General features: G+C 44.7%; 1 protein-coding gene across 13 annotated transcripts in view; it reads left to right on the top strand.

Annotated features, from left to right (window-relative positions):
- Positions 1-19961, top strand: part of PML (PML nuclear body scaffold) — a 44069-nt gene that overhangs the window by 10609 nt on the left and 13499 nt on the right. For 12 of the 13 annotated variants that reach the window (XM_028507719.2, XM_036028067.1, XM_036028083.1 and 9 more), the window contains exons 3-5: positions 12629-13209; positions 15274-15344; positions 19629-19766. In XM_028507719.2, coding sequence (XP_028363520.1) covers positions 12629-13209; positions 15274-15344; positions 19629-19766 — 790 coding nt within the window. The remainder of the gene's footprint in view (positions 1-12628; positions 13210-15273; positions 15345-19628; positions 19767-19961) is intronic. The other variant, XM_036028056.1, reaches the window with a different exon arrangement.

Genomic DNA, 19961 nt, shown 5'->3' with positions numbered 1-19961 from the left:
GGGGCTCCCTTCCCCTCCTGAAAGTCTGCATCCTAGCTGTCTGGTTGGCCTCCTCATCCTGGCTGCTGTGGGAACTTAGGGCACAGTCAAATAACGCATTTTCAAGTTTTTCTGTGAATTCACCCACGGTACTTGGTTTCAGAGCCAGGAGCAACTGCTTTTCCTTTTATGGAGTGGGGGATGAGGGAGCTTGAAGGTAGATTTGGTTGAATAATACATAGGCAAAAAGAATTCCCTACCTACCCCACCCTGCCCAATGCCTTTTCATGCTTTGGAGAAAGAAGTAAAGAATTTAAAGTAATCCAAGGTAATGTCAGGGTTAGTATTAACGTCCCTGTCTCAGTTCTCCTGAAGCCGGATCTCTGCTTTCTTCAGTAGGCTTTGCTTTTCAGGGATGGAGGCCTTAGACATTTTAGAAGAATTTTTAGCACTAAGTCTGGAAATTAACAGGCTTTTGTCATTGATTCCTAACTCATAAGATTAAACTGCCTGGAACCACATTCATCCACCTGTCCAGCCAGCCATTGAATAATCATATATCAAACATTTATTTCATGCCTGGCACTGTGATTACTATTGCTGCAAGAGCAAGCATAAGAATCCCTGTCTTTGAAGTCTGAATCTGTGGAGGATTTCTGTCTGTAGTAAATTGTGGGTACACACAGCCCTGTGGTTTGTGGCAGGGACCCATAGATATCAGAAGATACGGGCAGATAAAGTGCTGGAGCAGTTTTAAGGAGGGGAAAGTTGTGTTTAGTTGGGAGGACCCCCGGAAGGGAAATAGGGTATAAATAAAAGAGTTGACATTGGAGCTGTACTTTGACCTTGGAGATTTGTGTGTATGAGTTTCAACTAAAACAAAGGTATAAATTAGCAACAGATTTTTAGTGGCTTAAGCAAAAATTGAGTGAATGGCTTAAGTAAGTGAATAGATGTGGAGCTGGCCTCTGGCCTAACCTTATTAGATACTGAAATTATGTCACCAGGACCAATGTTCTTTGTATTTCTTGTGACCTGGCTTTCCTCCAGGTCAGTTCCATGCACAGAAGAGCTTCTACCTCTTGGCTGCCAGATGATTGCAGCAGCTCCAAAGGTTACACACCCTCATCCTCAAATCCAGTGTCAGAGAGTGAGAATCTTTTCCCCGGGGCTGAAAATAGGGAGTGTGGGGCTCCCTAAAGGGGAAGTCCAATTCTGCATGGTATAAAAAGAGATGAGTGTGTCCTTCATGTGTCTTGGCAAAATGAGCAGCAACCACTGCAGGTGAAAGCAAAGATTCCAGGTATGTGCAATGCACTGGGGCAGGAACGGACCTGACGCCAGCCTCAAGTGAAGCTCCCTGACTTCTTGATGCCTGGCCTCCCCTTTCCAAAAGGAAGCTTCCCTTTCCCAGTATGGTCAGAGGCGGGGATATCTGGCTGGATTCAACCTCTTGTTAACGCAGTAGATCGCTTTCCTACCTTTTGAGATGTTTCTCCCTTAAAATGATCCTTAAGTCCCACAGCCTCCTGTAAGATTATTGAGGAAGAGAGAACTATTTCCCTTATACAAATGGGGCGATAGGCTAGAACATTAATGAGAGCTAACCCAAACAGGAGAGCTAGCCTGAGTCAGGGCCACGCAGGATGCAGGGTTTCCTGACTGCAGCCTGTGCTCCTTTCCTGCTGTGCTGGCCTTGCACTCACACACTGCTCAACGAACCTCGGGGTTGAGTTTCAAAAAAGGATTCTGTAAGTCACTGGTTTCCCTTAGAACTAGATGATTAAAAGGAAGCATGCTACTTCACCAATGTTAAAATTTAATTTTCCTTGACTTTAATGGAACGAAAAGGAACTGAAGTAAAATTAGATACACTAAGCTTCAACAAACTATTTCTTCATCCTAAAATATTTTCCTAAAAGATCTCTCTAAGAGTAAGCAAAATAATTGCTAAGACATTAGAGGGTAGCAGTCATTATAGTTTGCTTTTAATGAAACGCTTCACTTTAAACAGAAGTGATTGAGCCTCTGCTGTGAAGGTCAGCATGGTCCCCTCCCATGCATTGGGTCCTTGGCTTAGCGGCTCCAATAGACAGCACTGGTTCTCTTACTTTGACATCACATTTCATGGATTTTTAATTTTGATTCAGCTCTTGGTTGGATGGATGTCGTCAATCAGCAGTTTGTTTTTTGTCCAGAGTGACAACTGGGTCCTGAATTCCTAGAATCTTCCTGATGTTCAGGATGTCCGTTGGCTACTCGGATACTTGAATGAAATCTTGGCTGAGTGTACTGGTGCACCTGGGTCACTCTCTCTCTTTTAGAACTTCATAGACTTGGCTGCATTGTCTTCCAACAGCAAATGTTCATGAGGAAAGGTCTGAGGCATAATTTACTTATTTTAATACTTTTTCTGTCTCAATGACTAAAGATATTTTTCTTTCTTTATTAATAAGTTTATTAATTTAACTGCATTATTCATTTCAGTGACATTTTCTTATATTACTCTTCTCCCTTCTAATTTTCCTCTTCTTGCTCTATTACCATTAGTATTACAATTTTTAATTTATCTTTAGGTTTTTTAAGATTACTAATTTTAATGGTATTACTACAATTTGGAGGAATTTACCTAATGACTGTTGAATGAATAACAAAGATCTGAACCACAGTATACATTCAAAGCTACATAAAATCATTGTATGCACATTTTTATAAAAGTACTTGAGGATACCAAATTTTTTTCTGTCATATAGGGTTCCCTGGCTGTTTTTATGTTACCAGATTCTGTTTAACGTTTATTAACTTGAGTTCTGTTGGTGTGGCTCAGTGTATTGAGTACCAGCCTGCAAACCAAAGGGTTCGATTCCCAGTCAGGGCACATGCCTGGCTTGCTGGGTCGCAGGCCAGGTCCCAAGTAGGGGGCATGCGAAAGGCAGCCACACATTGATGTTTCTCTCTGTCTCTTTCTTTCTCCCTCTCTCTCTAAAAATAAATAAAATCTTTAAAAAAACCTGAGTCATTTAATTCCCTAACAGATTTCTGCTTTGGCATATTTTATAATTTGGATTTATCCTGCCAAAGCTGTAGAGTTGGTGGGGTATTTTGAGATTGGTATGACTAAATAGAAGAACTGCCTAATTATACTATGTTACTTAACTCATATGGTGTTATTGTTACCTTAATTATCAAATATTATTTTTCTTATTTATGGCTTTAATCAATCTGTTGTTTTAGCTATTTCCACTTCTTTCCATTTCAGTTCCTGAAATTAGATCAGATTTAAATAGCTTGATAATCACTGTACTCATCTATGTGATAAATTTTGTCTTACTGTCTTGTAACATTTACTGGCTTGTAAATTCATGTTGCGTTAGTGTTCACTAATATTCAGTCCTATATAATTGTAGTGCATTACTATAAAAGCCATACATTTTCCTCAGTGACCTAACTGTTCCAAAAATTGAATCTCCGTTATGAACATATAATTTATATGATACTTTAAAAATGTCTTACACTCATTCTCTTCCAACTGTACTCCTTGGCGGCATCGTTGCAGTCATCTCAGCATATGACAGTAATCACATTTCAGAAGTAGCATCTCAGTGTCTCTGGGAAGGGTTGACTGGGGAGACCAGAGGCAGGAAGGCCTGTCAGGGGCTGGTGCCAAAGGAAATAAGCCATAATGGGCAAAAACAAGGAGAGTAGCCATGGGAACTGATTTAGGAACCAGGTTCTGCTTTAATCGTCTTTATATCTTAGCCCCATACCTGCACGCAGTTGGTACTCAGTAATTTTTGTTTTTGTTTTTGTTTTTGAATGAAAGTAGAATTCATAAGGCAGTAATGAATTATTGTTGAAGCAGTAGAGGGCAGGGAGGAATCTGTAATTCCCCTTGGTCTCTGGCTTGAGTGGCCTTTGAATTTTAGGTAGTGCCATTCACTGCCATAAAGGGGGCAGTAGCATCAAGGCACCCACACAGCAGCGCCTCTGCTACCTCCTGAATGAGCAATGTGACCCAACAGGACATTATATACCATGGATTTTCCAGCCCTTTGTCCTGGGAGCAGGGACCCACATAGAAGATTGGGGAAGGAAAAAAAGCACAAACTTACTTGTCCTCATTGTTAGGTGTGAAGCCAGCATAAGACAGTAGTGTGAAACAGACAAGGCTTCCTCCGCTCACCTTTCCTTGCTGCTTCTTTAAACTGGCATCATAGTTAATATCTCCAGTATCTTCCTCTCTGTGCCCTCAGGTTCTCCCATATCAGCCACCTTCTTCTCAACCAATGAATATTTGGAAGAGGGGAGGGCCGTAGGAATGATGCTTTTACTCTCTCTCTGAAAGTATCCCAGACTCTGCAGAATTACCCATCTCCTCTCCTGGCTTCAGAAATCTTGTTTCCTCCACTGTGTCACCCAGGGGATAGCAGGAAGCCAGTCTGAGTAAATGCATTAATACTACTGTGTAAATGACTAATGGGTCCCTTTAAATGCCTTCTAGTTAACTATTTGAGTTTCCAAAGGAGGCTGCTCCTCTTGCTACTCCACCAAAGGGAAAGCTCACAGTCCATTCTTGTGGAGGTGGTGGAGAAGTGGAGTGGAGAGTTTTCTAGCTGCCCTTCAGGCAAGCCAGGCCCTGCCCTGGAGTCCTGTTCTGGGGTTAGCTGTCCTCCATGGGTCCTATTTTCACAGGATTTCTGCATGTCTGAGGTACCCTGTTTTCTAGGACAACAGAAGTGGCATGGTGCTCTAATCCCAGCAGGAGGTATGACTAGGCTGGGGTGGCTTATCCATACGGGAAGGGACAGCTCAGAGACCACACTTAGTGGTGATGTTTCCTTACTGGCTGAGGTTGAGATGTCCACCCAGCCACAGCTGGGCTGCCCATGTGTATGTGGGTAGTTAATGCCTCTCTTCTGTGATGGCTCCAGAATGTCCACTGTGTACCTGGCACCATGCCAATCACTGCACACACACCAGCCCATCTTGTCCTTGTAGCAGTCTATGACAGAGGCATCCTTATCCCCATTTTATAGATGGGCAAATTAAGACATAAAGACAGAAAGTAATTTACTCAGCGGATCATAGCTAAGAATCAGAGAGCTCAGAGTCAGGCCCAAGTTTTACCTCCACCAGAACTCATACCTTTTCTGCTGACAGGTGGCCTCTGGTATGCCATTTTAGACAGAGGCAGCAGCTTCAGGATGGGAAGATTGACAGCCCAGGAAACATGTTGGGGCTTCAAGTAAAATATTAACAAGTAAATTCACTGAACAGTCATAAAGGGGGTAAGTGAAACAGTACATCTCACGGAAGAGGACAAAGAACTTTGTGGAAATTCCTAAATGGGATGTTCTTTGAGGGCCCTCCATTGGTTTTTATTTAAAATCCAAATTTCTTTGCTTCAAACTTTTTATGGAAACTTTTGGAAAATCTAAATAGGATAAAAGGGGGAGGGAAAAGGAGAAGGGTAACTCTTACCAATATAAACATTTTCCTTTCCTTCCGGCTATCTCTGTAGTCATCTGAAACAAAATGAACAACACCTAGGTCCCATAATTTCCTTTTCTTTTTTAATATATTTTATTGATTATGCTATTACAATTGTCCTGTTTTCCCCCCTTCACTCCCCTCCCACCCACATTCCTCCACTTTAGTTTATGTCCATGGGTCGTACATATAAGTTCTTTGGCTTCTCCATTTCCCATACTATTCTTAACCTCCCCCTGTCTATTTTCTACCTACCATTTATGCTACTTATTCTCTGTACCTTTTCCCCTTCCCTCCCTCTCCCACTCCCCTATTGCTAACCCTCCATGTGATCTCCATTTCTGTGGTTCTGTTCCTGTTCTGGTTGTTTGCTTAGTTTGTTTCTGTTTTAGGTGTGGTTGTTAGTAACTGTGAGTTTGCTGTCATTTTAGTGTTCATATTTTTATCTTCTTTTTGTTAGATAAATCCCTTTAACATTTCATATAATAAGGGTTTGGTGATGATGAACTCCTTTAACCTGACCTTATCTGAGAAGCACTTTATCTGCCCTTTCATTCTAAATGAAAGCTTTGCTGGATAGAGCAATCTTGGATGTAGGTCCTTGCCTTTCATGACCTGGAATACTTCTTTCCAGCCTCTTCTCGCCTGTAAGGTCTCTTTTGAGAAATCAGCTGACAGTCTGATGGGAAATCCTTTGTAGGTAACTGTTTCCTTTTCTCTTGCTGCTTCTAGGATTCTCTCCTTATCTTTAATCTTAGGTAATGTAATTATGATGTGTCTTGGTGTGTTCCTCCTTGGGTCCAACTTCTTTGGGACTCTGAGCTTCCTGGACTTCCTGGAGGTCTATTTCCTTTGCCAGATTGGGGAAGTTCTCCTTTATTATTTGTTCAGATAACTTTTCCACTTGTTGCTTTTCCTCTTCCCCTTCTGGTACCCCTATAATTCGGATGTTGGAACATTTAAAGATGTCCTGAACATTCCTAAACCTCTCCTCATTTTTTTGAATTCTTGTTTCTTCATTCTTTTCTGTTTGGTTGTTTCTTTCTTCCTTCTGGTCCGCACCATTGATTTGAGTCCTAGTTTCCTTGCCATCACTATTGGTTCCCTGTACATTTTCTTTTATTTCACTTAGCATAGCTTTCATTTTTTCATCTAATTTGCGACCAAATTCAACCAATTCTGTGAGCATCCTGATTACCAGTGTTTTGAACAGTGCATCTGATAGGTTGGCTATCTCTTTGTTGCTTAGTTGTATTTTTTCTGGAGCTTTGATCTGTTCTTTCATTTGGGCCATTTTTTTTTTGTCTTGACGCACCTGTTACATAGTAAGTGGCGGAGCCTAGATGTTCACCCAGGCGGGGCAACACCTGTCATTGTGTTGTGATGCTGTTTGTGGGGGAGGGGTCTGAGAGGGAACAATGGCACTTGCTCTGCTCTCTGCCAGATTTCAGTCACTTTGCCTGCTTCGCCCAAGCAAATTGGGCCCTTCTGGTGCTGATGCCTGTGTGGGTGGGTTTGTGTACATTCTAGGACCCTGTGGGCCCCTCCAATGAACTCTCCTGTGAGGCTGGGAGTTTCTCCTACTGCCGCCTCAACCCCCACAGGTATTTTCAGTCAGAGGCTTTGAGGCTTTGTTTCCTAGGTTCTGGGAACCTAAGTCGCACAGTCTGTCCCACTCCCCAGTTGTTTCTCCCGGTTTATCTGCATGCAAACATGGGACCACCTGGTCCACAATCCACCACCTCACCAGGTCTGCCCTCTGCTGCCTTGCCAGCCAGCTGCAGAATTGCACACTCCACCCCACTCCACAGTCCACTGCTTTGCTGCGAGTCCTCTCTGCCCAGCTGCCTGTTTCCTCCCCTCCTACCGGTCTGGATGAATGTGTCTTCTTTAATTCCTGGGTTGTTGGACTTCCGTACAGTTCGGTTTTCTGTCAGTTCTGGTTCTTTTTTGTTTTTAAATTGTTGTTGTCCTTCTTTTGGTTGTGTGAGGAGGCACAGTGTGTCTACCGACGCCTCCATCTTGGCTGGAAGTCAATTTCCTTATTATAGGAAGTCATGAATGTCTTCCAAAAAAATAGACAGTTTTGAATTTTTAGGTAATTGCATCTGTTGAGTGTGTGATTTCTTCATTTCTTTTGTGATTATAAGGTCTTTACCATTATGAGAATAGATAGTCAACTACATTCCTCTATGGGGATATTTTTATATTTAACTCTGTGAGCCATCAGAAGTGTATCTTGGAGTGTATATGAAGCAAAGCTCTAACTTAATTCCTGTCCCCCCAGCCCCACCATTTTATATGATCCCAGTTGTTGGAAACCTCTTTAATGTCCAATTTGGGATGCTCTCTTTATTATATAAAATGTACATTCTTGTGGATGCCAGGGCTATGTGGTATGTTCTGGTGATTTTTCTCTTGAGTCTTAAACTAGTTAGTACCACATTCTTAATAATGGGAGCCCTATAATATGTCCCCTTCCTTATACTGACTTTTCAGAAATGTCTTACCTGTTTGATCTGTTTATTTTGTCATGTGAAATTTGGAATTAGTTGGTTAAGTTTCAGAATTGCATTTGTAATCTGACTAATTGCTTTAAACCTTTATACGAATGTGAGGAAGATTAACATTAAAATATTTAGTCTCTTCGGTTGGGACCTCAATATACTTTTCTGGTTTTTAGACTTTCTCAGTGGGTGTTTTTGTCCTTTTCTCCATATAAGTCCTATATTGCTTATTAGAATTATATCTAGGTTTTTTTTGTTTTTTGTTTTGTTTTGTTTTGTTTTTTACTTTAAAACTTGCTGTTGTGAATGGGAGCATGGAGATTTTTCCCCATATTTCCTTTCATCTGCTTTGCTGGGATAGAATTAAGTTGTTTTCTCTTCCTAATTCTCAGATAATTTAGCCACTTTGCTGAGCAACTTATTAATTCTGTGGTGTTGTAGTTCATTCTTTTGAGTATTCCAGGAGCAAAGAACTGTCATTTTACTTTTCAGAGCTATTCCATTCTCTGTCTGGTTAAGTCTGGGTTCTTGTCAAGGAGCTCCTGTGGGTGCTGCCCACCTCACCTCTGGCTCCCCAAAAATGCTAAGACCACAGTAGGTACAGTGAGTGTCCGCTGAGTGAGAGTGAAGGCATCCTAGGCCAAGAAGGTCATTTCTAGTCCTAGAAAAATTCCTTAATGGGTCATTCCAATACAGGGTCTATACCTCAGTCATATCAGAAGGCTGTGGGCTTTTGGACCCAGGGCGTTTGATTTAGGCCAACCAACTCATGCCAATTGTCCACTTCCATCCGAAGGTGGAGAGTGACCCCTTTCCCTAGGGAGGCTCCATTCAGGGTAGAGGGGGCCTAGAAATAGAAATGGACAGAGACTGTGGTCCACCCAGAAGGTCTTCTCCCTTCAGCCAGGCCACCTGAGGTGTGCCCCTCCCAGGCTTGGAGCGCTTTTTCTAAGGAAGGAAGGCCAGCTTCAGACTCAGCCCCTTTCCCATAGATCCAAAGCAGGGAAAGTGATAACTGGCTCTGGTTCTCCTTCCTGTATTTCTATATCCTGTAAAGTCACTAAATTTATTTTCAAATAATAGGTAATATATTCACAATGTTCAAAAATGAAAGTAATCTGAAAGACATACAATGAAGTATTTCCCTCCATCTATCCTTCCCTATCCATAATTATTACTTATATGTCCTCCAGAGATTTCTATATTAAAAAATATATTTTATTTTTCTCTACTCTTAACACAAAAGGTAGCACCCTATACATACATGTTTGCACTTTGATTTCTTTTTTTACTTAAAATATACATAATGCCCTGGCTGATGTAGCTCAGTGGTTTGAGCGCGGGCTGCGAACCAAAGCATCTCAGATTTGATTCCCAGTCAGGGCACATGCCTGGGTTGCAGGCCATGGCCCCCAGCAACCGCACATTGATGTCTCTTTCTCTCTCTCTTTCTCCCTCCCTTACCTCTCTGGAAATAAATAAATTAAATCTTAAAAAATATATAAATATACGCATCATAATACAAATATTGAACACTCATATGCTATTCACTGTTCTAACCTTTTATATGTATTATCTTATTTAATCCTCCTAATACTCCAGTTACCATCCTCATTTTGCCATGGATATTTTTCCATATAAAGAGCTTCCTTAATTTTTTACAGCTTCATAGTACTTCGTTGTATGGGTGCATCATAATTGATGTCACTCATTGCTAGTGATGGACACTTAGGATTTTTTGTTTCCTTTTCATTGAATTCATTGGGGGTGATACTGGTTAATAAAACTATGCAGGTTTCAGGTGCATGATTCCATAATGCGTCATCTGTACACTATGTTGTATATTCACCACTAGGTTGTTTCTGTCCTTTACTATCATGGGCTGTGTTGGATTGTGCAGATTTATTTCCTACATGTGAAGATAGAGCAGCAGAATAGGTACCTAGAAGAGGTGTTGCTGGGTCAAAGAATAAATACATTTGTGATTTTTTTAAAAAGATTTTATTTATTTTTAGAGCGAGGGGAAGGGAGGGAGAAAGAGAAGAAACATTAATGCATGAAAGATACATCGATCAGTTGCTTCTTACACACCCCCAAATGTGGAGCTGGCCTGCACAACCCAAGCATGTGCCCTGACTGGGAATCGAACCAGTGACTTTTCTGGTTGTCAGTCCCATGCTCAATCCACTGAGCCACTCCAGCCAGGGCCACATTTGTGATTTTGATGGATATTGCCTAATTGCCCTCTGTTGTAAAGTTATTAGTTCTTTACATAGTTGCTTAGTATTTCTCCTTAATAGTGATGTTGGTGAGCACTGATATTTCACTCAATTATAAGAACTCTGTTAAGTCTCTGTTAAGAACAGAGACTTCTCTGATGTGATCCTCTCCAGCACTACCACATGTGATGGGAAATTTCCCAGTTTTACAAAGAAGAAAACTGAGGTGCGTAGAGGTTAAGTGATCTGCCAAAGGCACAGAGCTGAGGCAGAGCCAGGTCTGCCAGGCTCTTCTCTCTGTTCCAGCTGCCACTTACCTCAGTCACTGGCCCTGTCTCTAGGTAATGGGTCTCTGTTACTTAGACCAGATGCCCAAAGGCTGGAGCGGCTGCATGCTCAGGACCCAATATCAACCCTCAGTTCCTTTTCCCACTCTCTGAGCTCTCCAAGAGATCTCGGCTAGCCTGGAGTAAGTGTTCTTGATCAGAAGAATCAAGCCTTGAGACCTTAACTTCTTGGGTGACTTGGGAAGGTTGAGAGCCAGCAAAGCTGAGGACCCATGTCTAGTGCTCTGATTTTCAAGTCAGGTTGGCTCTTCGGCTGTCTGCCTGCAGTTCCAGGACAAGTTAATCATAGTAACTGAAACTAGAGTGGTCAGCTGAGAGCCTTTCTCCTGGCCTTACGCGGGCTGATGTATTATCGTTGGTGAGAGTAAATTATAACAATATTTCTGAGAAAGTAACTAACACTGTTTTTCCTAGTAATATTTGAAGCAATGTTACAATGGCTAAGAGCATGGACTCTGAGCCAGATGGCCTGTGTTTTTATATTAGTTTGCTATTGCTGCTGTAACGAATTACCACAAACTTAGGGGCTTAAAGCAATACAAATTCATTACTGTGTAGCTCTGGAGATCAGGAGTCTGAATTGGGCCTCACTGAGATAAAATCAAGATGTCAGCAGGGCTGTCTTCTCTTCTAAAGGCTTGTGGAGAAAATGGATTTTCTTGCATTTCCCAGCTTCTAGAGGCTGCCTGCATTCCTTGGTTCATGACCCCCTTCCATCTTCAAAACTAGCAGGACAGTATCACTCCAACTTCTGTTCCATTATCACTTCTCCCTTCTTTCACTCTCTTGCTTTCCCCCTTTCCTTTAGTAGAGCCTCTGTGATCACATTGGGTCTATCCAGATAATCCAGGATGATCTCCCCATCTCAAGATCCTTAATGTAATCACTCCTACAAAGCCCTTTATGCCACATATTGATAAGCTAACATATTCACAGGTTCTGGGAATTAGTACATGGATGGGGGCCGTTATTCTGCCTACTACAGTTTGCATCTGGACTCTTACTACTTACTAATTGTGTGACCTTGGACAAGTTGTTTTACCTTTTGTTCAGTTTCTCCATCTTTAAAATGGGCATAAGAGTTCCTGCTCTATAGGATTTGGGGGAGGATTAAACAAGTTAATATTTGTCATGTTTATGATAGTGTCTGACATATAGTAAATGCTATGGAATTGTCTGTTAGCTGAAATCTATTAAATAAAAAGGTACACATTCTTTGATCTGGCAATACTTTTTTTAATCCATTTCATAGAAGGAGTAGCATCCATGCATTTGGCTACATAAAGCATTGGCCATATCAGCCAAAAGAGAAACAGAGGAAAAAGAAAAAAATGCATAAACAGGAAATCACTGTAATGTCTATTAACGGGAGAAGGCCTGAATCAATTGTGGTCCATGTGTAATATAATGAGCTATTAAAGAAAATACATTAGCTCCATACTTAAAAGGCGTATTATATGACAATGTTCTGAATGAAAGTTAAATTAGAGGAGGGTTGCAAAGTAATGGTATAGCATGACCTCATTTTTTAAAGTACAAGTATCAACCCCCTCCCAATTGCTATATTTATTTGAGCCAATTTTTAAACCTCTGAAGGTCTCAGTTTCTTCTTTTGTGAAATGAGGATAACAGCCACTCTCCCCTAAGCAGCTCTAGCGAGGATGAAGTGGGATAAAGTGTATCAAGTCCTTAGAATCCTTTAAGCAACTGCCTAGTCTGGATATTTGTGTAGGGCGCTTTGAGTGGAGAAAGGTGTGGAAGGAGGATGGTCACTGGGTTACCACAGATGTGGAGAAAGGAAATTCAGAAGTGGTGGGAATAGATGACTGATTTTTTAAAAAAAATCTTTGCATTGTTTCATGGCTACAGGGTAGCCATTGTTTCTTCAGTAACTTTTTAATATTCTAATGATGTATTGGTAGTTTGGGTGCTATCACCATAACAACAAACACTGAACTGGGGATAGCACAAACCTGGACACATACCATGAATCAAAGTTTTATAATTTTTTAAAAGGATGTTAATAAAAACTTAAAGGGGAAAAGGCAGGAGAACCCTGACTCAGGCCTGCCTTGTATGTCTGCAGCATCTACTGCCAAGGGTGTGCCAAGCCACTGTGCTGCACTTGTGCCCTCCTGGATAACAGCCATGGCCACCTCAAGTGTGACATCACTGAGGAGATCCAGCAGAGGCAGGAAGAGCTGGGCTCCATGACCCAGTTGTTGGAGAGGCAGGACCTCGCCTTCGACTCGGCACTGGCGCAGATGCGTTCAGCCATCAGCCAGCTGGGGCGCGTGCGCACTGACACGGAGGAGGTAATCCGCGCTGGTGTGCGCCAGCTAGTAGCACACGTGCAAGCGCAGGAGACCGAGCTGCTGGAGGCAGTGAACACGCGGTACCAGCGTGAGTACGAGAAGATTGCAGGCCAACTAGGTCGTCTGGACGCTGTTCTGCAGCGCATCCGCACAGGCAGTGTGCTGGTGCAGAGGATGAAGCGCTATGCCTCGGACCAGGAGGTGCTGGACATGCATGATTTCCTCCGCAAGGCACTCAACGCACTGCACAGGGAGGAGCCCCAGAGCCTGGAAGCTACCGTGCGCACTGACAGCTTCGATGAATTCAAGGTGCGCCTGCAGGATCTTGTCTCTTGCATCACCCAGCGGACAGGTAAGTAACCCGCATGGCTGGTCTGTTCACCATTTAAGAGTTGTGCCTTGCTGCAGCTCTCTGAGGAAGGCAGGGGAGAAAATATTTCCTTATGACAGAAAAGGAAACAGGGCTTTAAAAATTGTCTCTTTGGTGTGATCGCATCATAGGTTCCAATATGCGCAGGATGAAGGGGAAAGGAGGCCCTGACGTGGGGCTGCAGCCGCCCAGAGGGGTTGCGTTTTACTGTTGGGCTGGCCAAAAAGTTCATTTGTTGTTTTCTGTACGATGGCTCTAGTAGTGCTTTGTCGTCTTTAACTTCATTTGAAACAATTTTGTTAGATAGTATTGTAACAGTTGTCATATCAGCATGTATTAAAAAAATCTAAATTGGTGAATTTTTGTGTAGCAATTTTAATATTGAAGATAGAAGAAAATATGCAACATTTTTGGCATATTATGCTTTATTATTTCACAAAAAGTAAAAACAACTGAAACACACAAAAAAGATTTGTGCAGTATGTGGAAAAGGTGCTATAATTGATCAAACCTGTCAAAAGTGGTTTACAAAGTTTCTTGGTGCTATTGACATTTTGACCAAATGATTCTTTGCTCTGGGGCTGTCTTATGCATTGGGAGATACTTAGCAGCACCCCTGGCCTCTACCCACTACAAGCCAATAGTGGGAGATAGCCAACATGCTCAAAATATCCAAATCAATAAAGTTATTGGTGAAAATGAAAAATGTGTCTTATGGAAAAAAAACTAAATGTACTTTTTAGCCAACCCAATAATTGACAGGACCCTGTAGATTAGCTGTGATCTTGCAACCCTTGGAGAAGTTAAGGAGCTACAAAGCTGAGAACTAGACCGATGCCATTTTAGCCCCAGAGGAACCAAGGATTCCAGGAAGTTCTCTTAAGCCAGCTATGTTTAGCAACAGAAAAGTGAACTAGAAAATGAAGTTAGGACAGAAAGGGGCTCACAGAATCCCCTGGGGTGCCTGGGTACTTCCCCAGAAGTACACTATGGCTCAATGAAGAAGATCATTTGCCACCAAAATGGCCTGTCATGTGAACCAACTGCCACTTCGTGGGCCTTGCCTGGTATTGGGCACTTGGGAAGTGGGAGACCGCCCTCCAGTTCTTCACCTCAAGTTATCTGCTCCAACTGGAAGGCAAAATGGGGGCATATCACGTAGCTGGAGGAGACAGTGCTTGGCTCTGCAGTCCAGATTCAGGAGCTGTAGCAGCTCCATGGAGCTGGAAAAGCCAGGGGGACTTAAAAGAGACTTTCAAGAGGTGGGGGTACACAAGAGGACCTCCAGAGTGAGGAGGCTTTAATGGCTTTTTGAGGAAACCTCTAGGCTGGAATCTGAGCTCTAGACAGCTGGCGTGAAAAAGGGAAAGGGGGCTAAGAATCTGAAGGCCCCGAGGCGGGTGCCAGTGATAGAGGGCTCCTCCCTCCTGCCCTTGGAGCTGATGGACATGGGTTCATAAAAGTTTAGTCCTAGAGTGGGCATGGACTTGCCCCTCCTCTACCTAGGCAGTGGATGTTACCCCATATACAGGAAATGACCCCACAGACTTTTAAACAGCTTGCCTTGGGTGTTGGAACTGGACAGTGGCAAAGAAAGGAGTTACATGTTTTAATCTAAAGCATGAAAGAGTTACATGAGACTCAATAAAAACCAGGCTGTGGGTCAGAAGACTATCATGGAGTTCTCACTGTATGCAGAGAAGTCAGTGATCCATAACACACTTTAGCATTGTTCACACTTTGCTTTGGTGTCGGCCCAGAGATGGAGAGAGGTGCGCTTGTTGTTTGGGGCCCAAAGGCGAGTGCTCGCTAATGCCATCCCTTTCTCCCTTGTGGTTAGGGTCATGCCACTGCCGTTAGGGAGCTTTTCTTCCAACTGCCAGTCCCTCCATGGAGCTGCTCCAGTGCTGGGAGAGGCCATGGAGAATGGATCTCTAGGAAAAGCAACAGGGACACTCCCTCTTTCCCTCTGTCCCTCTCCCAGGCCAGGGTACCTCTCACCAGGGATGTCCCTGACCTGCTTCTGACTTTCTCTGTGTTCTCCAGATGCAGCCGTCCCCAGGAGAGGCAGCCCAGAGGCTACCAGCACTCCCAGGGAGCCTTTGAACATTAATCTGGTGAGATGGGCTTAAGGGCTGATGGGGAGGTGGTACGGTCCAGTGGGTCAGGGGGTCAGGCAGGTTGGGAGTTCCCCTGTGTTGGAAAGGAAACCAAGTCTTGCTATCCCTGTGTATGTAGGCAGCAGAGTAGAGAGAGTACCTGAGAGATGGATAGCAGGTGACTGGACTGGAGCTTTCAGTGGGAGGGAGGAAAGAAGGGGCTGGCTTGCTCTGGGTTCCTATATGCCCCAGTAGCTCTGGATGGGACATGAGCTCTTGGTGGATTCAGCAGCAGTTAGACCTAAGGATGGACAGGAGGTAAAGGAGGTGGTCACCGATAGGTGCCCCTGGTGACCTCACCCTTCCTTGTACCCCACCCCAGATATTTACATGGGGTCAATGTGTGGACCTTTCCCTCCTCTTCCCTCACACATGGTGAATGGAGAATGGCGCCAGGAGTGAGACCTCCACCCAGAAGTCTGGGTTCTATCGGTGTGATTTCAGGGCCAGCATATATCCAAGAACCAGAGTTTCTCAGGGCTGGAAGGGGCCCACACCCCCTCTAATCTTGGCATTCCCTCTGCAGTGCCTCTGACCAATTGCAGTTCCACTTTCATCCATGTACCTCCAAGGACAGGAAACTCGTTCATTCTTGAAGGCAGTCACTCCCATCTCTGGACCGCTCTGACTTAGTGTTTCCCTGGGTAGAAATGCCATGGCACACCTTTGACTTGCCCTCATGGGAGCTTGTATGCATGGCACTCTCCACCAGGATCAGCTTCTTCATTTCTTTCTGGAACCAGGCATCTGGTCTCCTTGCCATCCTGCTCATCCAGGTTTGCATGTGTCTGCCTGTCCAGGATCAGGGCCCAGAAATGATCAGACATCCGTGGAAAGGATGTCTTCTGATAGGGGCGGTCAGGGTGGCAAGCCTTCCTAGCTTTGCTGTGGCATAGCCCATAGGAGTGGGAGATTGCTGAAGGCTGAGGAACCAGGAAAGGCTTCCTGGAGGAGACAGGATTCTGGATCTGAGAGTTTTAGAGCTAGGAGAGAGCATGGAGTCTAATCTCCTTCACGGAGGATGAAGCTAAGGTCCAGAGAGAAGGCGTGGCTTCACCCGAGGCCTTTCACACACGCGAAGCTGCGGAGCCAGACATGAAAGAATAGAGCAGGAGCTTTTCAACTTAAAAAAAAAAATGTAATGGTCCTAGCTGGCATAGCTCAGTGGATTGAGCGTGGGCTGCAAACCAAGCATCGCAGGTTTGATTCCCAGTCAGGGCACATACCTGGGTTGTAGGCCACGGCCCCCAGCAACTGCACATTGATGTTTCTCTCTCTCTTTCTCCCTCCCTTCCCTCTCTAGAAATAAATAAAATCTTTTTTAAAAAATGTAATGGTGATAAAATACACACAACATAAAATTTACCTATAAGTGGAATTGCTGGATTATATGGTGATTCTATTTTTAATTTGTTGAGGAACTGCCCTCCAATTTTCCATAGTGGCTGTTCCCTTGTACATTCTCACCAACAGTATGCAAGGTTTCCAATTTTTTCCACATTCTCACCCGTACTTTTTTTAAATAGGTAGTTTAAACTTTTTGGACCACCACTCATTGTAAAAAAAAAGTATTTACATCTAGCCCATGCCCTATAGACACACACATGCCTCTAGCTAAAATAGCAGTTTTGCAGAGCAAATTATACTCACCACATGGGATTGCACTGATGTTTTCTGTTCTCCACAACATAAAAAAAAACACAGGTCACGACACGCTTGCCTGCTCTCACGATCTAACGGTCCGGGGTGTGCAGTGTGAAAACACCGGCATAGAGCGCTCAGTGGGGGCCGCGCTGTCCGGCGTCAGAGAGTGTTCGTTCTCTCCCCTTCCCCCAGACAGGCTTCATTCTCTGATCCCAAGACAACGCTCCTCCCTTTTATTTTTTTTTATTTTTTTTTTAAAGATTTTATTTATTTATTTTTAGAGAGGGAAGGGAGGGAGATAGAGAGAGAGAGAGAGAGAGAAACATCAATGTGCGGTTGCTGGGGGTTCTGGCCTGCAACCCAGGAATGTACCCTGGCTGGGAATCGAACCTGGGACACTTTGGTTCCCAGCCCACGCTCAATCCACTGAGCTATGCCAGCCAGGGCTGCTCCTCCCTTTTATAAAGATGCTGAGCAAAAGAAACCCAGGAATGCAGGAGGAAAGGAGGAAATCAGTCGGTTGTGGTAGACTGGAGGAGCGCACAGCCCACCTCGGATCACTGACCCGGGAAGGAGCCCTGCCTGGCTGGGGTGGGCACCCTGCATGCGGCCGCCGCACCGGGCTTCCCTGCTTACCCAGGCCCAGGCTCGGCCAGGTCATCCCTGGGGTCCCCTCTGAGGGCAGCCTGGCCAGTCTTTCCCCACACAGGAGGGGCAGATCTCGTCCCAGTAAGAAAAAGCGGATCCCTGGCCTCGTCATCTCACGGCCGGCCGTACCCCTGGTGGTTCCCGTGCAGCTCTGCCTGACCAGGGGCCCCCGCCAGGCTGGAATGCCTGTTCTTCCCCTGCGGACAGATTGCAGGCTCCTGAGTAGTGGGTCTCCACTGAGGGGCCAAGGGGTCAGATTAGGAGTGGCAGTCACTGGGCCTCCCCTTTTGAAGGAGCACTTCCCATATTACTCATTTTCAGCAAGTGGTCCAGCAGGCTGTTGAGTTTCACACAACAGGGAGGGACATACCGGAGGCAGTGACAAGAAAAGCCAGCTGCAGAGACACAGGTGGGGACCTTCCACTTCAGAACACTGGCCTCAAACACTAGATGTGTGACCTCTGGACACCACTCTGCCTCTCGTGCTTCAGTCTCCTCCTCTGTAGATCAGTGATAATCAGGATGGTACTTTTCTTTTTCTTACTACAATTTCTTTTTATTGTGGTAAAGTTCATGTAAGAAAACTCACTATTTTAATGATTTTAAAATGTGAAAGTCAGTGACGTTTGGTACTCTCACAGTCTTGTACAACCACCCCACCTGTCTAGTTCAGAGTATTCCAGTTCAGAGTATTCCCACTATCCCAAAAGGAAACCCTGCATCCACGAAGCATTCGCTCTCCTTTGTGCCACCCCCACCCACTGGGAACCCCCAGACTGCTTTCTGTCTCTGCATTTAGTTATTCTGAATTATTTCACAGAAATGGAAACATAAAATATGTATATTTTGTGGCTGGCTTTTTCTATTGTTTTGCTTTTTTTTTTAATCTTCACCCAAGGATATGTTTATTGATTTTAGAGAGGAAGGGGGGGAGAGAGAGAGAAACACCAGTGTGAGAGAAGCATTGATCAGCCACCTCCCTGTACAGGCTCCTGACTGGGAATCAGACCCACAACCCCTTGGTGTAAGGGATGACGCTCCAACCAACTGAGCCTCTTGGCCAGGGCACGGCCAGCTGGTTTCACTGAGCATAATGTATGCAAGGTTCATTCCTGTGTGTGTACCAGAATGTCAGTCCTTTTTATGGCTGAATAATACTCCCCTGTGTGGGTGAGCACGTTTTATTGCTAGACATTTTTTGGCTGTTGTGAAGTGTTGCTGTGAAGATTCATGTGCAAGTTTTGGTTTGAACATCTTGTTTTCTTTTCCTTTGGGCACATATTTAGGAATAGACTTGTTGAATCACATGAAAATTCTCTAACTTTTTGAAGAACTGTTTCTACTTCATTTTGGGATGGGTACATGCAGCGCTCGGCACTGCGCCTGGCACAGCAATAGTAAAAACACTGTCATCACCGTCAGGTGCTAAGTGCCAGGTGCTCTTCCAGTACCGTGCTTTACCCATGCTGCCCTGTGAGTCAGACAACGTGGTTATTTCCACTTACAGAGAGGGACTGAGAGGCCCCAGGAGTTTTAAGTGTTTTGTCTAAGGTGCGTAATGGCCGTTGTGACCCAGGCAGAGTGAAGGCTGCAGCGAGGCCAGCTGCAGGTCAGTGGAAGGGTGTCCTTCTGGCTACAGCCTCACTGCTGTAGAGGAGCTGGTCTCGACAGCAGCAAGCACTGGTCCCTGGAGCTGTGCAGGCTGGACACTGAGCAAGCCTCGAGGAGTTGTTGGGCAGTGGTTCTAGGATGCCAGCACCTCGGGGTCATGAGGTGAAGCCATTGGGGTGTGGGGAAGATGCCTGGTCCCTAGGGACTCCAAGCTTTGGACCCAGCAGCTTGTACCTGTGACTGGGTGAGGCCCTGGGGATTGGGCTGACCCAAGACCTGGGTTCCCAGCCCTTATCCTGCTGCCCAATCATTTCTGATTCTCCTTTCCTGACTTTGCAGCCAGAGGGGCCACAGGTCGCTCAGTTGCAGGCCCTGGGGATGGTTGACACTCAGCCTATGGCCGTGGTACAGTCGGTGCCTGGGGCACACCCTGTGCCAGTGTGCGCCTACTCCATCAAAGACCCCTCCTGCGGGCAGGTAAGTTCTCCCCAGTCTCTGCCTCCGTCTTGAGATCCCAGATTCCACCAGGCAGTAAGAGGTGGAGCTGGGTGAGAATGCAGATCTAAATGGGCACCTGCTTTATGCCCTTCCTTGCCCTTGGCTGCCTTGTCAGGAAGTTCCCCTCTACTCTAAGCTAGGAGCCAGTGCAGGAGAGGCAGAGGCCTGCAGAGG

Source organism: Phyllostomus discolor, chromosome 1, assembly GCF_004126475.2.
Source record: "Phyllostomus discolor isolate MPI-MPIP mPhyDis1 chromosome 1, mPhyDis1.pri.v3, whole genome shotgun sequence".
In the NCBI taxonomy this organism is placed as follows: domain Eukaryota; kingdom Metazoa; phylum Chordata; class Mammalia; order Chiroptera; family Phyllostomidae; genus Phyllostomus; species Phyllostomus discolor.
Note: the sequence above shows the minus strand (reverse complement) of the source record. Positions and strands in the feature narration are given on the sequence as shown.